Consider the following 17,794-nt stretch of genomic DNA (forward strand, 5'->3'; position numbering starts at 1 on the left):
GGGTTAAGTGACTTGCCCAGGGTCACACAGCTAGTAAGTGTTAAGTGTCTGAGGCCGGATTTGAACTCAGGTACTCCTGACTCCAGGGCCGGTGCTCTATCCACTGCGCCACCTAGCTGCCCCTTTTGACTTTTTTAAAAAAATATTTTTTGGGGGACAGCTAGATGGGATAGAGCACCGGCCCTGGAGTCAGGAGTACCTGAGTTCAAATCCGGCCTCAGACACTTAACACTTACTAGCTGTGTGACCCTGGGCAAGTCACTTAACCCCAATTGCCTCACTAAAATATATATATATATATATGTATATGTATATTTTTGATGTCTCATGGAGTCATTAGCTTCTATTTGGCTGGTTCTAATTTTCAGGGAGTTAAAAATGTTGAGGTTTAAAAAAATGTGTTACAAATGGTTCTTTTTTCATAGCTTTTTTCTAGTTTGATTTGGTTTTCTATAAAATAACTCAGCTCTTCAATTTCGTCTTGTTTTGACTCTTCCAGGAATTGGACTTGTGTTCAAGCTGTTTTTCTTTTGAGGCTTTGTTTGTAGATGTTTTTAATCATTCTCTTCTGATAATCACACACAGTAGGATTCTTTGGGTTAGCTCATTTTTCAAGCCTACTTTTTTTGTGGGACAATGGGGGTTAAGTGACTTGCCCAGGGTCACACAGCTAGTAAGTGTCAAGTGTTTGAGGCCAGATTTGAACTCAAGTCCTCCTGAATCCAGGGCCAGTGCTTTATCCACTGTGCCACCTAGCTGCCCCCTTCAAGCCTACTTCTTGTACGCTTGAAGTTATTGTAGTTCAGTTATTCTGAACTACAAGGTACCCTTGGTCAGAGACTTCTCTCCTGGTGATTCCACCAGTCTTCTACTCTCAGTTGTAGGATAAAAAACCAGTTTCTGTTCTGCTCCTGGAATTGGAGCCAATTACTGTTTGCCTCTGAACTTGTTTCTTGCTCATGGCCCCTGCTAGCAACTGCTCCTTTGGGATTACTCCCCTCTGCCCTGAATCTGTGACCCAACAACAGCTGCCAGATGGCACACTGTACTAGTTCAGAGATCCCCTGGGAGCCTCTTTCTGCTCGATACCCAGTCTTGGCTCTCAGCTATTGGACACTTAAATGCTCTGTGCGGCATACTCCTGGTCAGAACTTATCCCCAGTATCAGCCTTCTTGCTGTTCCTCACATGCTCCATTCCTTTTCAAAGGCTAACTCCCATGACCAGAAGGCTTTCCTTCATTTCTCCCTCTAAGGGTCTGCTCATTGCTAATGGTGTCATCTATTGCTCATGTCTTCCCTCTGTGATGAGCTTCCATCTGGGGTGTACAGGTGTTCATGGTGTAACCTCTGGTATAAGGGTTTGCTGTATCCTTTTCAGGACTGTTCACCCATCTTTGGTAGACACCTGTTGCTCAGCTCTTACCTGTGGTTCACCTCCAGCAGACAGGTTAAACCAAGTTAAGGGTAACCAACAGGCCTCAAACATCTCCTGGAGGAATGGGGTAGACGAGAACAATTTGCTCTACTGGCCACGAAGGCTGCAGAAGCAGGTGCTGTGGAGCTTGGTCAGACATCAAAGATGCCAAGGTCATCCAACGCAAGCCAGGCCACCACCAACTGTCCAGTCTTGCTTGCCACTGGACTTGGATGAGTGGAAGACACAAGTGAGGCTGACAACTCTGTGTAACTCTGCCTCACTTAAACCCAATTCACAAGATACTTAAGGTGGGGGCAGCTAGGTGGCGCAGTGGATAAAGCACTGGCCCTGGATTCAGAAGGATCTGAGTTCAAATCCAGCCCCAGACACTTGACACTTACCACCTGTGTGTGTGACCCTGGACAAGTCACTTAACCCCCATTGCCCTGCAAAAAAAAATAAAAAAATAAAAAAATCATGTGGCACAAGATACTTAAGGCATCACTGTAGGATATAATTAGTACTCTTCCAAAATAAAGGACAAACACCAGTACCTTCCATTTATGTTGCATGTACCTTATAGGTAGAATTTCTTACACACTATCCTTCCCATTAGAAAGTGTGCTTGTTGAGGGGATTCTCTTTGTCTTTCTTTGTATCCTTAGTGGTTAGCAGAGTGGCTAGTATATGTTAAGTGCTTAAGATTATTGAGTGAAATGTAGAGCCTGATACTTATTGATTAAAATATTGTTTTGACTTGGTACAATACAATGTGGCCTTGAAAGCCGGCTCCAAAATATACTCCTATGTTAAAAAAAAAGTTATGCAACTACAACAGATGTAATTCAAGATGCTTTTGTTCAGTTACCAATCACATACAAGCTAGGAAGAAACAGGTCTCATGAAGATATCCAAAAAAAGAAACTCCTACCAATGCTGTTTTTTTCCAATTCTTCTGTGAAAACTTTAACAATGTGTAAATGATGGGCTTCATCATGCACACTTGAAAAATCAAATTGGATGAAAAAAGAACAGATTGCTAAAACCATGACATGAGACTGGGTAAAGAGCCCATTGAGTTCGTTCAATTATATATGTGGACGGGTGCTGCAGACGGACAAAGAGACGGGGCCAGTGGGACAATTTCAGGCAAGACAATATTTTGGAAACTTTGGAGCTTTCAAGGACTCCAAACTACTTGTTGATGCAAAAGCCCATCTTTTAAACATATATTTCACCAGTGAGGCTGGTACATGTGAACACTACAAATCATGTAGTAGTACAATTTTGGAAGAATGAAAATGAAAAGGCAATGGAAAGACTACTGGGGGAGAGGGCACAGTTGGCTACCGAAGATAACACCTATACAAATAGTGTCAAAAATGAATGAATTATTTGTAAACTTAGGAAAGGAGTGGGCAGATCATAAAACAAGAGACAAATAACAGCCTGAGTGCTCGTTTTGATATGAAAAGAACAAGAGTTTGTCAGAATGTCAGGTCAATCCTCTGTGGAAGATTTTCAAAAAATCTAGGGCAAGAATTACACAGGGTAAGGTGTGTGAGAAAGGGTTGAAAACAGAATCAATGAAGAGAACAGCCAAATTAATGAAATCCCAGGTCCATACTAACCAAGATTACTTCCTACCAAGGAATATTTTTTGGTCGGTAATAGCTGATGCCAAGAAACACACCTTTATTCTTCTCTTCAACCTAGGCCACCTTTTAAAAAAAAAGTGGTTATTTTTAGTTCTATTTACAGCATGAACTTTGAGACCTTACTGGCCATCAAATTTAACTGTCACTTTAGAGATGATGAAACTGAGGCACAAACAGGTTGTCGTCAAGTGTCAGGTAGGATTTCAACCTAGATTTTCAATTCCAAGTCTGGTGCCCTATTCATTATGCCACACTACTTCTATGAAGTCATGGTGCCTCCTGGATGAAAATAAAACTGGAGTGGCTCCCCACTGGGCAGTATTCTGCTTGTTGCTCATAACTTACACGTATTGTCATTAACATGCCCCTTTGTAGGGGGCAGCTAGGTGGCGCAGTGGATAGAGCACCGGCCCTGGATTCAGGAGTTCCTGAGTTCAAATCCGGCCTCAGACACTTAACACTTACTGGCTGTGTGATCCTGGGCAAGTCACTTAACCCCCATTGCCCCGCAAAAAACAAAAAACAAACAAACCATAGAAAAACATGCCCCTTTGTGGTACTTATTCATGAACATTACTCCACTGGTACATCCTCAAAAATAAAATAGATTTTCCAAGCTAGAACTGAACAGGCACATATGACATAAGAGAGCATTCCCACTTTAATGGACAATGGCCCATTAGCCCTCAGGTGCATATTTTAAAGTTCTACACAGTCGAGGTAAGAATTGTGAACACTGCTTTTCATTCACAACAGGGAACACTCCCAGAACTAAATGTTGATTGTGTTGTAGTTTGAAAAACTCCCACCTCTAAGTAAATGAAGCTAAAACAAAATTATATTAAAAAAAAAAAGATCAAAAAGGGCCAATTAAAGAATACAAAAGAAAAAAACTAATTAGTATGAAATTAGCTTTTATTTTTACCTTAAAATAAATGTACTTAACACTTTTTATCCAAAATCAAAACTGAGGAACATTTAGAAAGAGTCGGAAGCACTTTATTTTCCTTTGAAATCTAATAAATGTAAACATCACATTGTAATTTCCCTCTCTCTAAAAATCCCTCCCCCCCATGCTATTTTGTGTAAAACCATTTTTCTTCCAACTTTTCCTCACTCGTCAGTTATAGGATATCTGCTATGCCCCAGGGGTGCATGGAACTTGGGTGGGTGGGGATTCAAATCCCCAGAGACAAACAAAACCCAGATTCAGGCTTGGGAAAAAAAATCTTTTCAACATATGGCCATTTGTTTATAGAAAATCCTTATGGAGAAGATCTAGTAAAGTTAACAGTTGTCTGCAACTCAGCTCTTTTGATATCTCTGAAAGGGTCGTTGATAGTTAAATCTATCAGGCAGCTCAATGCTACAGCAGAACTAGAGGGGTCCAGTCACTTCTAAGCACTAGGCAAGTGCTACCTGTTCACCACAGAGAGGTCTTAAAGTTGAACTTCAATTTCAGGAGATATTTCAGATTTACCTGAGCAATATCATAGACAATGTATCTGGAGTGCGAGAGTTAAGGAAATGAAGGCTTTCAATGGTTGAATGCACACAATACCACCATCACCTTGTCTATTCCCAGGAAGAAGACTGTCTCATTCTCTCTAAATAGTGCACATGCAGTTCCCAAAGCTACTGACCTTTTCAAGGCTCAAGATGAACCAAGAAAGGGTTCAAGTGGCCAGGAGGCCCAAGAATGCCAGGAAGAGTTAGTTATACATCACTAACCCCCCCACCCCAGTGCCCCCAGCTGGTATGTGGAGCCACAATCGAGATGAGGTCAGTCAGCTCTCCTTGCTACCCAAAGGAAAGCAAGCCAGTCTATCAGAAGTAGTCAAGAGTCTCAAAAGAGGCAACATGTAACAGGCCAATCAGTCCATTGCCATCTTGAGCACCACCCCAATTCTGATCTTGATGGAGATAGCCTGGGTAGGACCCCTGGGACCAGCAGCAACCTCTAGGCCTCCAGCTTTGCTTCTGGCTCAGGCCCTGTAGCCACAATCCTGGGAAATCAACCACCCTGGCCACTGCCCCCTCAGCAGTCACAGTTACTGAAGACCTAGAAAGAAAATTCTTGCCATTCAAACCATTGGCACTGTTTGACGGCTCAACACCAACAATTTATATAGTTTCCAGCAGAAGTAGCATTAAAGAAGATGCATTCATCTGCTTTATCACTGTTACCTAAGGACCAGGGGACCTTTCATTTGACTTGCAGCTGAAGCCTTCTATATGTGTTATCTCCACTTGAATGTGAGATTCTTGCAAACAGGGGCTATTTTTCCTTTTTAGTTTTGTCAATAACAACTGTTCTAAACATTTGACATACATTTTACACATTTACAAGTATCTCATTTGATACACCAATTTGGGAGTAGGTGCTATTATCCCCATTTTTCAGTTGAGAAAATTGAGGCAAACAGAGGTCACACAACTAAGTAAGTGTCTGAGGCTGAATTCAAACTCAGGTCCTTCTGACTCTAGGACTGGTACTGTATCCACTGCACCACTTACCTGCTTGTGTATCCTCAGCCCTTAGCCTAACATGCATAATGAATGATCTTCCTCTTTCATTCAATACACTGCCCTCTATTTGCTTGTTGTGATGTACACTTGGAAAGCAGAACTCTAAACCACCTATGTCAATACAAGTCTGATGGTGTCCGATGAGTCTTCTATTTTACATGCAACACACTGAGAAATAGTTGGACTTGAAGTGGGTACACTCCTCAATCTTTGAAGTTACAATTAAGAATGAGTGTGTTGGGCAGCTAGGTGGCGTAGTGGATAAAGCACCAGCCCTGGATTCAGGAGTACCTGAGTTCAAAGCTGGCCTCAGACACTTAACACTTACTGGCTGTGTGACCCTGGGCAAGTCACTTAACCCCTAATTGCCTCTCAAAAACAAACAAAATAAGAAAGGAAAAGAATGAGTGTGTTGGGGCAGCCAGGTGGCGAAGTGGATAGAGCACTGGCCCTGGAGTCAGGAGTACCTGAGTTCAGATCCAGCCTCAGACACTTAACACTTACTAGCTGTGTGACCCTGGGCAAGTCACTTAACCCCAATTGCCTCACTTAAAAAAAAAAAAAAAAGAGTGAGTACACGTGTTGTGAAGACTTGTATATGAATGAATTTGGAATAAAGTTTAACAGAACCAGGAAAACCCATCTCCATAACAAGAGGGCAGAATAATGCTCCCCTCCATCTGAACATTGGGAGACCATAATAACCAGGCTTGACACTATGAATGTGAAGGTGAATAGATTTTCTGAGCCAGAAAATCTATTTTATTTTTGAGGATGTACCAGTGGAGTAATGTTCATGAATAAGTACCACAAAGGGGCATGTTTTTCTAAGGTGAAGATGCACCTCTCTCCCTTCTCTGCAGAAGGGGAACACCACAGGTGTGGAATGGCACATGTATTCTGTCAAACTTGGCTGGTTTTGCCAAATGGCTTTTTTCTTTCCTTTTAAAGGTGTTGTTACAAGGGATGGATTGTTGACTCTGTATAGGGGGAGTGTCACAACTGAAAACAGAGATTATGTAAAAACAATCCACATGTTAAAGAAAAAAATCTGGGTAGGGAGAGGGCTGGGATGACATTATCCCTGTCCCCCACAATGATCCTTCAGCCAACTCTGATTTCTCATTTACATGGTCTGTAGACACGCTAAGCTCCTAGAACAATTCCCAAAATGACAGAAAACCACATAATACACGTTTTGGGCGGATGGATACAAGCCCCAGCCATTTTGAAAAGGTGGGGTTGAACACAATGGCCAACAAAGGATACTCGTTATATAGTAGACAGGTGTCACTAACACCAGATGGAATCCCAGTCCCCAAGGGAATTTCCACACCATCAAGAGTGACACTGGCTGTCGGATCAGGCGCAGTTTTGCCCAAGCCTGAAAAAGGAGAAACAGTGGTTTAAACTGAGGGTTAAATATGTAGGCCCCAGCGAGAACATTTCCATTTTTCTCAAACATAAGGCATATGGTAGGGATAGCCTTTCACAAGTATGAGTTATATAGAAGTTTCCCAAATAAACATTATTTTCTCACCTGTTAATTCTACTGCATATATTTGCCCCCTTTCTCTAGATTGGAAATGCAGCTAGCACAGCCAAGTCGGAGGTCATTAACTTTCATAACTGCTTTAGAAACTAGCACTAGTTATGCTTCTAATATTAAACACTCTACACTGTCCTACTTTCCCCCAAATTCTTAAAGACAACTCTTCATTTTTAGATCTATCCCCCCTCAAAGTGAGAAAAGGCATGAACCCCAAGCTCCTGGTCACTGACTACAGCTCAGGACACACTCTTAGTAAGTCAGACTTAATAAACAGCTCACATTTCTCTAGGATTAGAGGTAATCATAACTAAAACTTCTATTGCATTTAAAGGTTACTCTTCCCATCACCCCATGAAAGATGCAGAACAATTACTGTTATTATCCTGGGTCTGTGATTTCATTGTAGCAGGGAACACCTCACATGCAAACTCCCTTCACTAATGTGAGATATATTCCTAAAGCTTTGCTTGGCCATTTAATAATTAAGCCTTTTGTCCAGGGTTGGCATAACAGAGGAATATTTTGAACCCAGTTTTGAGAGACGTGGACATGCCCAGGGGTCACCCAGAAAGCAAGGGTCAGAAGCAGGATCTGAACACAGGTCTCCTTATCCCAAGTCCAGGATTCTTCCTCTAGACCATGCAAAGGAGATTGGCTGCTTTTAGCCTAGGCACAGAGACCGTGATAAGCCTGAGCTATGTAACATCTCACAATAGGATTCGGCTCACTAGCAAAATAGAAGCCTACTGTGACTAGGGCTCAGTCTGAGGCAACAGCCCAAACATGTTACCTTTGACACTGTGCTTGCCCTTGGGTAACTTGCTGATATGGGATGCGTGCTTCAGTTCATACCTATTCAAGAGAACACACAGAAAAGAGCATCTTTTCATCAACAATGGTGCACCAACTCTGAGCACACAGGCTGTCCCAAAAGTCTTAGGACAGCTTTTAGCCACTAAAGACCGTAAATGTTCCCTAAGATCCTTGACATACCCTGACTCAGCACTAAACAATAGGGAAGAGAATGTGGTCAATTTGTTTCAAAGCAGGCTGCTTATTTTTTCTCTCGATTTAATTCATAGTTGTTTGTACTTCATACTCAAAGAGGACTGTGACATCAAGGTGAGTCATGACTGGCAAGTGAATTGGATTTAAGTGAGGGAGAGCCCATGCAGACACATCTGGGTCCAGTGTGTAGATAGATAGCAGGATGACTGGAGATGGCTCCAGATGTTTAAAGCAACTGAGGTTACAAGCTAGTGGAGTGTCTGAGGTGGATGTGAACTCTGGTACTCCTGACTACAGGCTAGTGCTTTATCCATTGCAAACACCTAGCGGCCCCTTCATTCTGATTGAGTAAGCCAGATACAGTGAAAGGTGGCAGAGGATACAAAGAGACAAAAGAGAAGAGTCCACCAGGAGCCTACCCTTTCTTCACACCAGTGGCCCCACACCCCTAGCTTCCCAGCTCTCCTTTATGAGCTGTCTTTATACCATTAGAATGTAAACTCCCTGAGGGCAGGGACGATCTTTAGCTTGTACCCCTATAGCAAGGGCTTAAATGATCTATGTCTCTGTTAGAAAGGGTAATTGAATCATAGAATATAAAAGTAACAGAAAAGGCAGATGGGAAATGTCTCAATGACCCCCAAACCAAAGTCACTTACATGTTTCCAAGGGCGACTTCTCCCAGGAGGATTAATCCAATTGGGTCTCCCTGAGACGTGTGGCAGTAGTTGGCACTCTTGGAAACCATGTCAGCAAAGTAGATTCCTTTACCAAACATGTAGCCGGTCTATAGGGTTGGGAACAGAACAAAGACCTGAATGCCTACTATGTATATATAACAAGGCACCGCATGAAACACAAACGACAGAACAAAAGCAAAACTTCTCAAGGGAGAAACGGATTTCCAGGCCAATGATACAGTAACCTTTATTTAAAGGTGCGGGGCATAGCCCTGAAGTTAGTTGTACTGCTGATCCTACAATGATCTGCAGGTTATCGTTAACCATTCTGTACTCAGCTGAATGGGGATAGGGGTGGAGTCAAGAATTATTCCTGGTCTGAGGTCACTGCCTAACTGGTATATCCATAAGGCAACCAGGATGATACAATATCAGGAAACTGGGAAGGACTAAGGGGAATATGGATATTCAGCGTGGGAAAAAGAAGTTTTAGGGAGTGGTACGAGAGAGGCACAGGAAGGGGAGGAGTCATGAATTTACTTCATAAACTGTAGTTTGTGACCCCATATGGGGTCATGAAAAGTTTGGCAACAGTAAAAGGATATGTATACCTATTTTTATATACCTATATACCCCGGGGTCACATAACAATTTCTTGCAAGAAAAGGGGTGGAGTGAAAAAAGAAGCCCTGGCATAGACAAGTGATTCTCAAAGTATGGTCTGGGGTCTGGGAGGTAGACACTATTTTCATAAAAATAGTAAGGTGTTTAAATTTCTAATATGGCATTTATCAATAGATAACTATTAGAAAGATAACTACTCTATCTAACCCCCATTTAAAAAAGTTCTTTTAAGAGCATAAAGCTATCCTGACATAAACAAAAAAAGTTTGCTAACCGCTGATCTAGACAGTGGTATAGTTGGGCGTGCTATCAACAGACCAGAATGTAGACTCTAGAAGCAGAGGTTCTTTTCAATTCCTGGTCCTCCTCCCACCATCCCAACAATGTCACCTTGGGCAAGTGATTTAAACTTGCTGGGCCAGTTTCTTCATCTGCAAAATGAGGGGGTGGGTTCTAGCCGGCCTCTAGGGTCCTCTTCAAGGCTAAATCTATGGTCCTGGCTTAAGGACCATATGTGAGACTGTACTATCCATCTCACAGGCTAGTGAGGAAAGTGCTTTGTAAATTTGTAAAACATTAATAAAAATAAATAAATGTAAAGGACTGTCACATAAAAAAGGGATTTGATTTATTAGTATCATTCCAGAAACAGCACTAGGACCCACTGGTTCAATATCAATAGGAAAAATTGGTACGATTTGTCAAAAGCTGGAAAGGAGGTAAGCTCAAGCAAGGCCAGATTATAGGACGGACTGCTGCCCTCGGCTGGAGGGGTGGAGTGCAGAGGGCTAGGAGAAAGGATTCTGTGGTCACTGCAGTCATATTTATTCCCTTCCACTTTGAGTCAACTACTTCTGAGTTTTCTTTCAAACAAGGTCCCCTCCCTCTCTCATTAGAGAGCAGCACCTGGGCTGGTTGCTTGAAGGCCCCTATGGAGAAAGGTGCAGCTGGTACCATCTCCCCAACCCCGAATCATTGACGTACCACAGGGGCTTCAGGTGGGGCGATTCGAAGACCCTGAGAGAGGATCCCAGCATAGTGGTGGCCCTGGACCCCGTGCCACAGCAGCCGCCTGGTATGAAGCTGCTTGAAGGGCTTGTAGCGTTGGCTTTCCCCTTCACGCTCAATCTTGAAAATCTGAAAGCAACATTTAACAAGAGACAAAAGCATGAAATCCTGCCTGGTCACTCGCTGCTCAAGGAATGAGCTGTACTTTTAGGGGGTCAGGCTACTTCAAAGCAAAGATAATTTTCTTTGCATTCTCCTTTCTTACCACCAAGGGAAACCTTTCTGTTTGTTGGGTAAGAAGCTGGTGGTGTTTTCTCCTCTGGAAGTCTTCTTAAAAAGCAAGAGGTTCGAAACGGCCTAAAATGGTTGAAATAAAAATCCTTCCTAGAGGTAAGAGATGGTCTAAAGTTTACAGTATTCTACTATTTGTTACTGTTATGTTCTAAACTTTTGCTTTTTCTTCAGAAACTTGTTAATCCATTACTTATTCCCTGAATTGCCAGGGCTAGAGGTTTACCTGTGACATTACCCATTAAAATTAAAACTGCATGCAATCTCTTTGTTAAACTTATTTTACATCCAAATATAATCTTCCCTATCCAACCCCTGTAACGAAGGATAAAAAATAGAGAGAAAGAAAAAGCAGTTTTTAAATAAAGGAACATTGTTTTAGCTTTTGATTAACTCTCTTGGTTTTGAATGAAGTGTTCAAATTTTTAATTTGAGAAAAAGGAAAATGAAAGATGGGGTACTTTAAAAAACAACAACACGCCATTTCTGTTCAACTGAAAACTGGGCCATTTCTTTAAAATGCTTTTGAGTATAGTACGCTGGTTCTGCCACACAGACCCCCAAGCCCCATCCTGGGGCTGGTCAAGGGCAAAAGGAAGTAGGTAGGTTTCTTACATCAATAATTTCCAAGTCATAGGCATTGTGAGTAGTAGCATGAGTGTTCTTAACATATTGCCTGATGATGTCAGCTTCTTCTGAATTCTGGTCAAACCACTGGAAAGAAAGAGACTCACAGAATGACTGAATGAAGAAACCAGCTATTCAGGCTTAGGACCTGATCGGAGACCTGATTGAAGATACAGTTTATTGGGAGGTGCCGTGCAAGGGTGAAAAGGCATTGGTTGGGGGTTCAGATTGCTAGGTTCTAGGCCCAGTCCGGACACTTAAGGTTATAACGCCACCAACATATCATTCTTCTTAAAAGACTCCTGTGAAAATGGGCAGTACTATATTTCAATGTATAGACAAGAAAGATAATGCATAGGTGATGTTACTAGTTGGGACTACGTGAAAGGTAAGAAATAACCTCAGAGGATCCCTGCTGGAAGGAACCTCGGAGGCAATGTAGCCTAATTCCTTATTTTCTGATGCAGATATTGAAGCTCAGGGAGCTTCATGACCTGTCCAATCTTACAAAGATACGAAGTATGAAAGATGTGGGATTAGAACACAGGGTCTTGACTCTATAGCTAATGGTCTTTCTGACTCTGTAGCTGCCCACCTAGGGCTGAATCACACTTCACTTTTAAGATTGGTCTGTCTCTGCCATTTTTATTTATTAAAGAAAGAATCCTATCAACTGGTAGAGGTTTGCTTAGTTGCCATTTTCTCAGAGCCCCTAAAAACCAGAGACAGGTATGTGTCTTAAAGTTAATCCGGTGGGGCAGCTAGATGGCGCAGTGGATAGAAGCACCAGCCCTGGAGGTCAGAAGTACCGTGTAGTTCAAATCCGCCTCAGACACTTAACACTTACTAGCTGTGTGACCCTGGGCAAGGTCACTTAATCCCAATTGCCTCACTAAAACAAAACAAAAGTTAATCCAGGGGGCAGCTAGTGCACAGTAGTTAAAGCACTGGCCCTGGATTCAAGAGGACCCAAATTCAGCCTCTAGACACTTGACACTACTAGCCTGTGTGACCCTGGGCAAAGTCACTAACCCCCATTGCCCCGCAAAAATAAATAAATTTTTAAAAAAACAGAACAAAACAAAACAAATGGGTCCCCATGAGTAGAAGCTACCTGAAGAGGGAGAGTCAACCCAGTTGGAAATGGAGGCAGTTAAAAAAAAAAAGGAAAAGACAAGACTACATCTGTTATTTGTGAACCAAACAGAAAGTACTTTATAGATCCTTCTAAATCAGGTAATTTGGGATGTCAGGGGCCCCTTTGATAGTCTGGTGAAGCTTATGGACCCTTTCTCAAAATAATGTAATTTTTTCTTCCTATTCAAGTTCATAAACCCCATGAAATTCTGTTCATGCACCTGGACTCCAGGTTAAGAACTCTTACTTTAAAGGTTAAGGCCCATGGCTTAGGGAGCTCAGTTTTATAAAGAAAAGCTATTTTTCAACTGCTGAGACAGGCTAGGTTATGATGTAGTCAAATGTCCAGTCCCTTAGCAAACCAAAGGGATCACTGTTACCTTAATATCGGTTTTAAGCTTCTCATAATTGACATCAATGGGATCCTTGCTGCAATCTTCAGACCCTACCACGGAGGAGACTATACGCCACCTCATGTCCAGTAGGTTGTCCAGCATTTCTACTTTGGCCTGGAGAATCAAAAATGGGTCAGATGCTGAGTTTCCATCCAAACTGTGATAGGTATGACAGCTAACTTATAGGGCCTGACCCTGTCCTGTATGGAAAACAGTATGCTACAAGTTCCCCAAGGGAAAATGTGACGGTCTTGAGTTGTTGGTATAGATGATGGGGGGAAGGATAAGAAATAAAAGAGTCACCCTTACATGGGACTAATTCTGGTCAATCAAACCAGTCACTAAGTATAGCTATGTGGCTTCCTCTGTGCCAGGCACTGTGCCAAGCATTGGGGATACAAAGAAAAGCAGAACCAGCTCTTGCCCTCCAGATGGTATAGACAAGATTTGTACAGAGTGGACAAGGAAGGCATTGGCAGCTGGGGCGACATCTGATGAAACAAGGGCCGCTAAGAGGCAGAAATGAGAAGCAAAAGCATTTATGGCATGGGGCACAGCCAAATGCAAAGGCATGGAGACAGAGATGAGAGATCTCATTCGCAAGCATGGTCAAGCAGCCAGTGTAGCCGAATTGTAGACTGTACTGAGGGAATACAGACTAAGATGACTGAGAAGGCAGGAAGGAGCCAGACTGTGAAGGGCTTGAAATGCCAAACAGGCCTTCTAGTACAGGTATGTGTGACATGGTCAAACATAGGCATCTGAGCAGGGAATGATTGAAGAGGAGAAAACTGAGGAAGGGAGTATAACCATAAGGCGATTGCAACAAGACCTTGAAATTCCTGACCCACAGTAGATAAATGCTTGTTGATTAGCTGTTCTTCTAATGGGAGGGGAGGCTTTCCACATTACGAACGGCCTAAGGAAATGGAGAAAGAAATATCTTTCCCCCTACTTGGGATTTCTGGTCTCCACTGCGTCTGACTCATCCACATGCTATATACCTAAGATATACTGCTGCTTGGAAGGCAAGAGAGCGAGACAAGTTTAACTCTCCCTTCAGCCAATTCTTTATGAGCAGATGGAGTCTGCTGTGCCAATAAATGCCTCCATCAACATCTTACTTCAGAAAGCATTCATCTAAGTGCTGATGATCAGCACTTAGAGGAAGATCAATATAAAATGCAATTCAGGGGCAGCTAGGTGGCGCAGTGGATAAAGCACCGGCCGTGGATTCAGGAGTACCTGAGTTCAAATCTGGCCTCAGACACTTGACACTTACCAGCTGTGTAACCCTGTGCAAGTCACTTAACCCTCACTGCCCTGCCCCCCCCATATATATATATATATATATGTGTGTGTGTGTATAAATAAAAATAATAATATCTAAGTGCTGAGATGTATCTGCAATGATACTTGAGAAGAGGTGATAGGTGTGTGTGTTTAAAGGACCAGGAGTCAGCAGCCTTCTCCAGCCTGCCTGCCCAGATGTTCTTACCTGCACACAATCAATGTTGTTCAGGAGTGGAGGCTTCGTCATTCCAAAGTCATGGGGGATCAGGGTATAGAAGCGATTGGAGAGGTCGAGAATCTGAGAGTCATTGGCCACCCTGGGACACCACCTGCAGGAGAAGACACCAGAAAGGGAGGTAAACACAGTTAAGAATGAGAAAGGGAAGGGAGCTGATTATTGTGCAAATTAGCACCCCCCACCCCAGTTTCTCTCCCTGCTTAGGATACCACAAAAACTATATTACTCCAGACAGGTCTAAGTGGAGGGTATGATGACCATGGGAAGTACCTAGGATCACCCCTGCCTCCCCGAAACTACCCTTCCATATAGTGTTACTGAGGACATTTGGTTGTTCTTAAAACCAGGACTCAATAAAGGATTAATAATATGTAATGGGGGCAGCTAAGTGGCAGATGGATAAAGCACCAGCCCTGGATTCAGGAAGACCTGAGTTCAAATATGGCCTCAGACACTTGATGCTTACTAGCTGTGTGACCCTGGGCAAGTCACTTAACCCTCATTGCTTCTGCAAAAAAAAAAAAAAAAAAAAAAAAAAAAAGAAGGAAAAAACCCAATAGTATTAATGAATGTGGAGACTGGGCATTTGGTAAAAGTTGTTTCTGGGGAAAAAAAACAAAACAGCCAAATCCATTCTTTACATTTAAATGGCTTCTATTCAATCTTTCTATGTTCTCATCAGGGAATTGTGTATAGCAAGTTATCTTGTATTGCACTTGCAAGTCAGCCCTCGGTTTGATGGAGATCTATTTTAGTGAATGTGTACAAAGGGGTTCAATAAAAGTTGGCTCACCAGGGTGAAAACTGGTAGAGAGACCCCCTGGCAGCCAAAGGAAGACAAAGGTTTAATGAACCTGCACATGGTGGACAGTGACTCTGGACAAGGCATAGCCTCTTGGACGTAGGACTTCCTTCTCTCGTCCCCTCCCAAGTTCCCTGCCCTAACACCTAATGGGAAGGAGCGCTATCCTCAGCATCAAGGACAGACACCATTGTCAGGTAGCAGCTCACTTTCTGGGAATCCTCTCCATTGGTTACGAGGAATATTATCTCCCTAAAGACTCTCTGCCCTTTGCTGGGTCTGGATCCAGCGTGAGTATCTTCCCCTTCCAAGTAAAAGATGCTGTGGCCTCTTCGCTGGCAGGTCTGCGATTTAACTGCAAGCTGTATTTTCACCTTCAAGTGTCAGCTCATTTAACAGCCACCTCCCAAGCACTTACCACATGCAAGGCAGGCACTGAGCTAGGTGCTCAACACAGACAAAGGAAAAAAGGAATAGTTTCCTCCCTCAATGAACTCCACTCTCCTGGGACAAATAAAATACACACTGATATCTAAAAACAAATACTTTAAAGGAGGAGAGAGCGGTAACTGCTCTGGAGAACTGACATTGATCCTCAGAAGGAAAGCAGAGATTCTAAGAAATAAGGAGTGCATTTGCTCACTTGTTCCAGGAATTGAGGAGTGAGGGGTGGGTGGTGGGAGAGAATGTAGACAGCTTGTGTGAATGCAGAGGTGGAAAAGGGAACTTCACATTCATGAAGAAGCTGGTTAAGGACTTCAGTCTGCCTGAATGCAGAGAGCATGAAGGAGGAGCAATATTTAGTTAAGTCTGGAAAGGCAAGTGGGAGTCAGACTGTGATGGGTCTTAAAACGCTAAGCTGAGAAGTTTATTTTGGCAGCCAAGGGAACGATTCCATGTTTTTGGAGCAGGTGGAGTGATATGGTCAGACCTGTGTTTTAGGGATTTATTATCTAGGCTGTATCAAAGATGGGCCAGAGGGGAGAGATTGGCATGATTACAGGAGCCCGGGGGGAGAGAGGGAGAGAGAGACAGAGAGAGAGAGAGAGAGAGAGAGAGAGAGAGAGAGAGAGTGTGTGTGTGTACATGAGTGTTGTCTCTGCCTGTCTCTCTCGATGTCACCAAGGTAGATGAGTCAATGATCACTGCAGTTACAAACTAGAAGGCAGCTTCTACCTCTAGTAGAGGGACATTTTTTTCTCAGAGGCTGCCACAAAGGAGAAGAAAGCAAGTGAGCATATGGTGAATATACAGCAGAGTTCAAGATGCAGAATAGGAAGAATACACGATGGATGGTCACCATTTTCTCAATAAAATAGAAGGCAAGACCATAAGCTGAGGGAGGGTGGAGTGGGCTGAGGAGAGAAAAGCTCTGGAATGATTTGGAATGGTGACAGAAAGTCAATCGAGAAGAATAAAGGGTTTGTTGAGTAGCCTGTGAGAGCCTGGTTGAGATTAGCTAACATAAATTTGTAATAAACTTGGTGTGATTATGGATGCCCTCCAATGTTATTTGGGAGCATAGGAGTAAGAATGGCTGGGGGGGGGGCAGCTAGATGGCGCAGTGGATAAAGCACTGGCCCTGGATTCAGGAGGACCTGAGTTCAAATCTGGCCTCAGACACGTGACACTTACTAGCTGTGTGACCCTGGGCAAGTCGCTTAACCCTCACTGCCTGCAAAAATAAATAAATAAAAAGCTTGACTCAGCAACATACCCATTACTTAAAAAAAAAAAAAAAAAGAATGGCTGAAGGGGGCAGGGTGTTATGAGTGGCAGGACGAGGGAGAAAGGAATCCAAGGGTGGAGACAAGGCACAGTTGAACTGGCTAACTCTAAGGTCAAGACTATGATGGCAGGTCTTCTATGGTGGCTTAAAAAAAGGATACCCCACTTGAAAACTCCATATTCATGAACATTACTGTTTAACTTCTTGTTTGCGTACTGATTTCAACAACTACCACCACCACCCAAATGTCCTCAGTAACACTATATAGAAGGGTAGTTTCTATGCGAAAATCAAAATCTCCAGAAAGTTTTTTAACTTAAAAAAAAATTAGGTTTACTATGTTTCTTACAATTATTTTTTCCCTTTTCTTGAATTTCATCCTAACAGAAACTCTGGAGATAAAAACCAGCTACCCATTTAGCTCTGCTTAAAGCACTTCTATTTTCTTAAATTAACTGAGATTCTTTTAAAAGCTTATACTCTCACTACTTCCTTCCTGCTCCAAATCACAGCCTGACCTCTATAAGGAGTTGGCTCAACAGAAGCCTTGAGTGACTAATGAAATGCGTCGTAGTCTTGGAGAAATGAAGGTGAATGGAAGGGAGAGAGGGTGTGGTGGTATGTGAAAGTAGCATGCTTCATGCTTACCTGATGGACCTCACTGAGGATTGAATATGCATTCTGGATCTGTCTCTTGCTCAGCTTTCCCAATGGCATCTTCTGAAGGTCAATCTGATGAGAGATTTATTCCATTAAAAGTGGTTTCCTAAAATGCTATGGGATGATACCTCCAAGTTTAATTCCG

At 42.8% G+C, this 17,794-nt stretch overlaps 1 protein-coding gene across 1 annotated transcript in view; it reads right to left on the minus strand.

Annotated features, from left to right (window-relative positions):
* Positions 1 to 3,973: 3,973 nt before the first annotated feature.
* The window catches only part of PARP1 (poly(ADP-ribose) polymerase 1), a 50,752-nt gene continuing 36,931 nt past the window's right edge, over positions 3,974 to 17,794 (minus strand). Inside the window, 10 exon segments of the mRNA XM_043963244.1 lie at positions 3,974 to 4,581; positions 6,875 to 6,989; positions 7,948 to 8,009; positions 8,825 to 8,952; positions 10,454 to 10,606; positions 11,384 to 11,480; positions 12,911 to 13,041; positions 14,426 to 14,530; positions 14,532 to 14,549; positions 17,638 to 17,721. Of these exon segments, the coding sequence (XP_043819179.1) occupies positions 4,500 to 4,581; positions 6,875 to 6,989; positions 7,948 to 8,009; positions 8,825 to 8,952; positions 10,454 to 10,606; positions 11,384 to 11,480; positions 12,911 to 13,041; positions 14,426 to 14,530; positions 14,532 to 14,549; positions 17,638 to 17,721 (975 nt within the window). The 3' untranslated portion in view covers positions 3,974 to 4,499.

Source organism: Dromiciops gliroides, chromosome 4, assembly GCF_019393635.1.
Source record: "Dromiciops gliroides isolate mDroGli1 chromosome 4, mDroGli1.pri, whole genome shotgun sequence".
NCBI classification, from domain to species: Eukaryota; Metazoa; Chordata; class Mammalia; order Microbiotheria; family Microbiotheriidae; genus Dromiciops; species Dromiciops gliroides.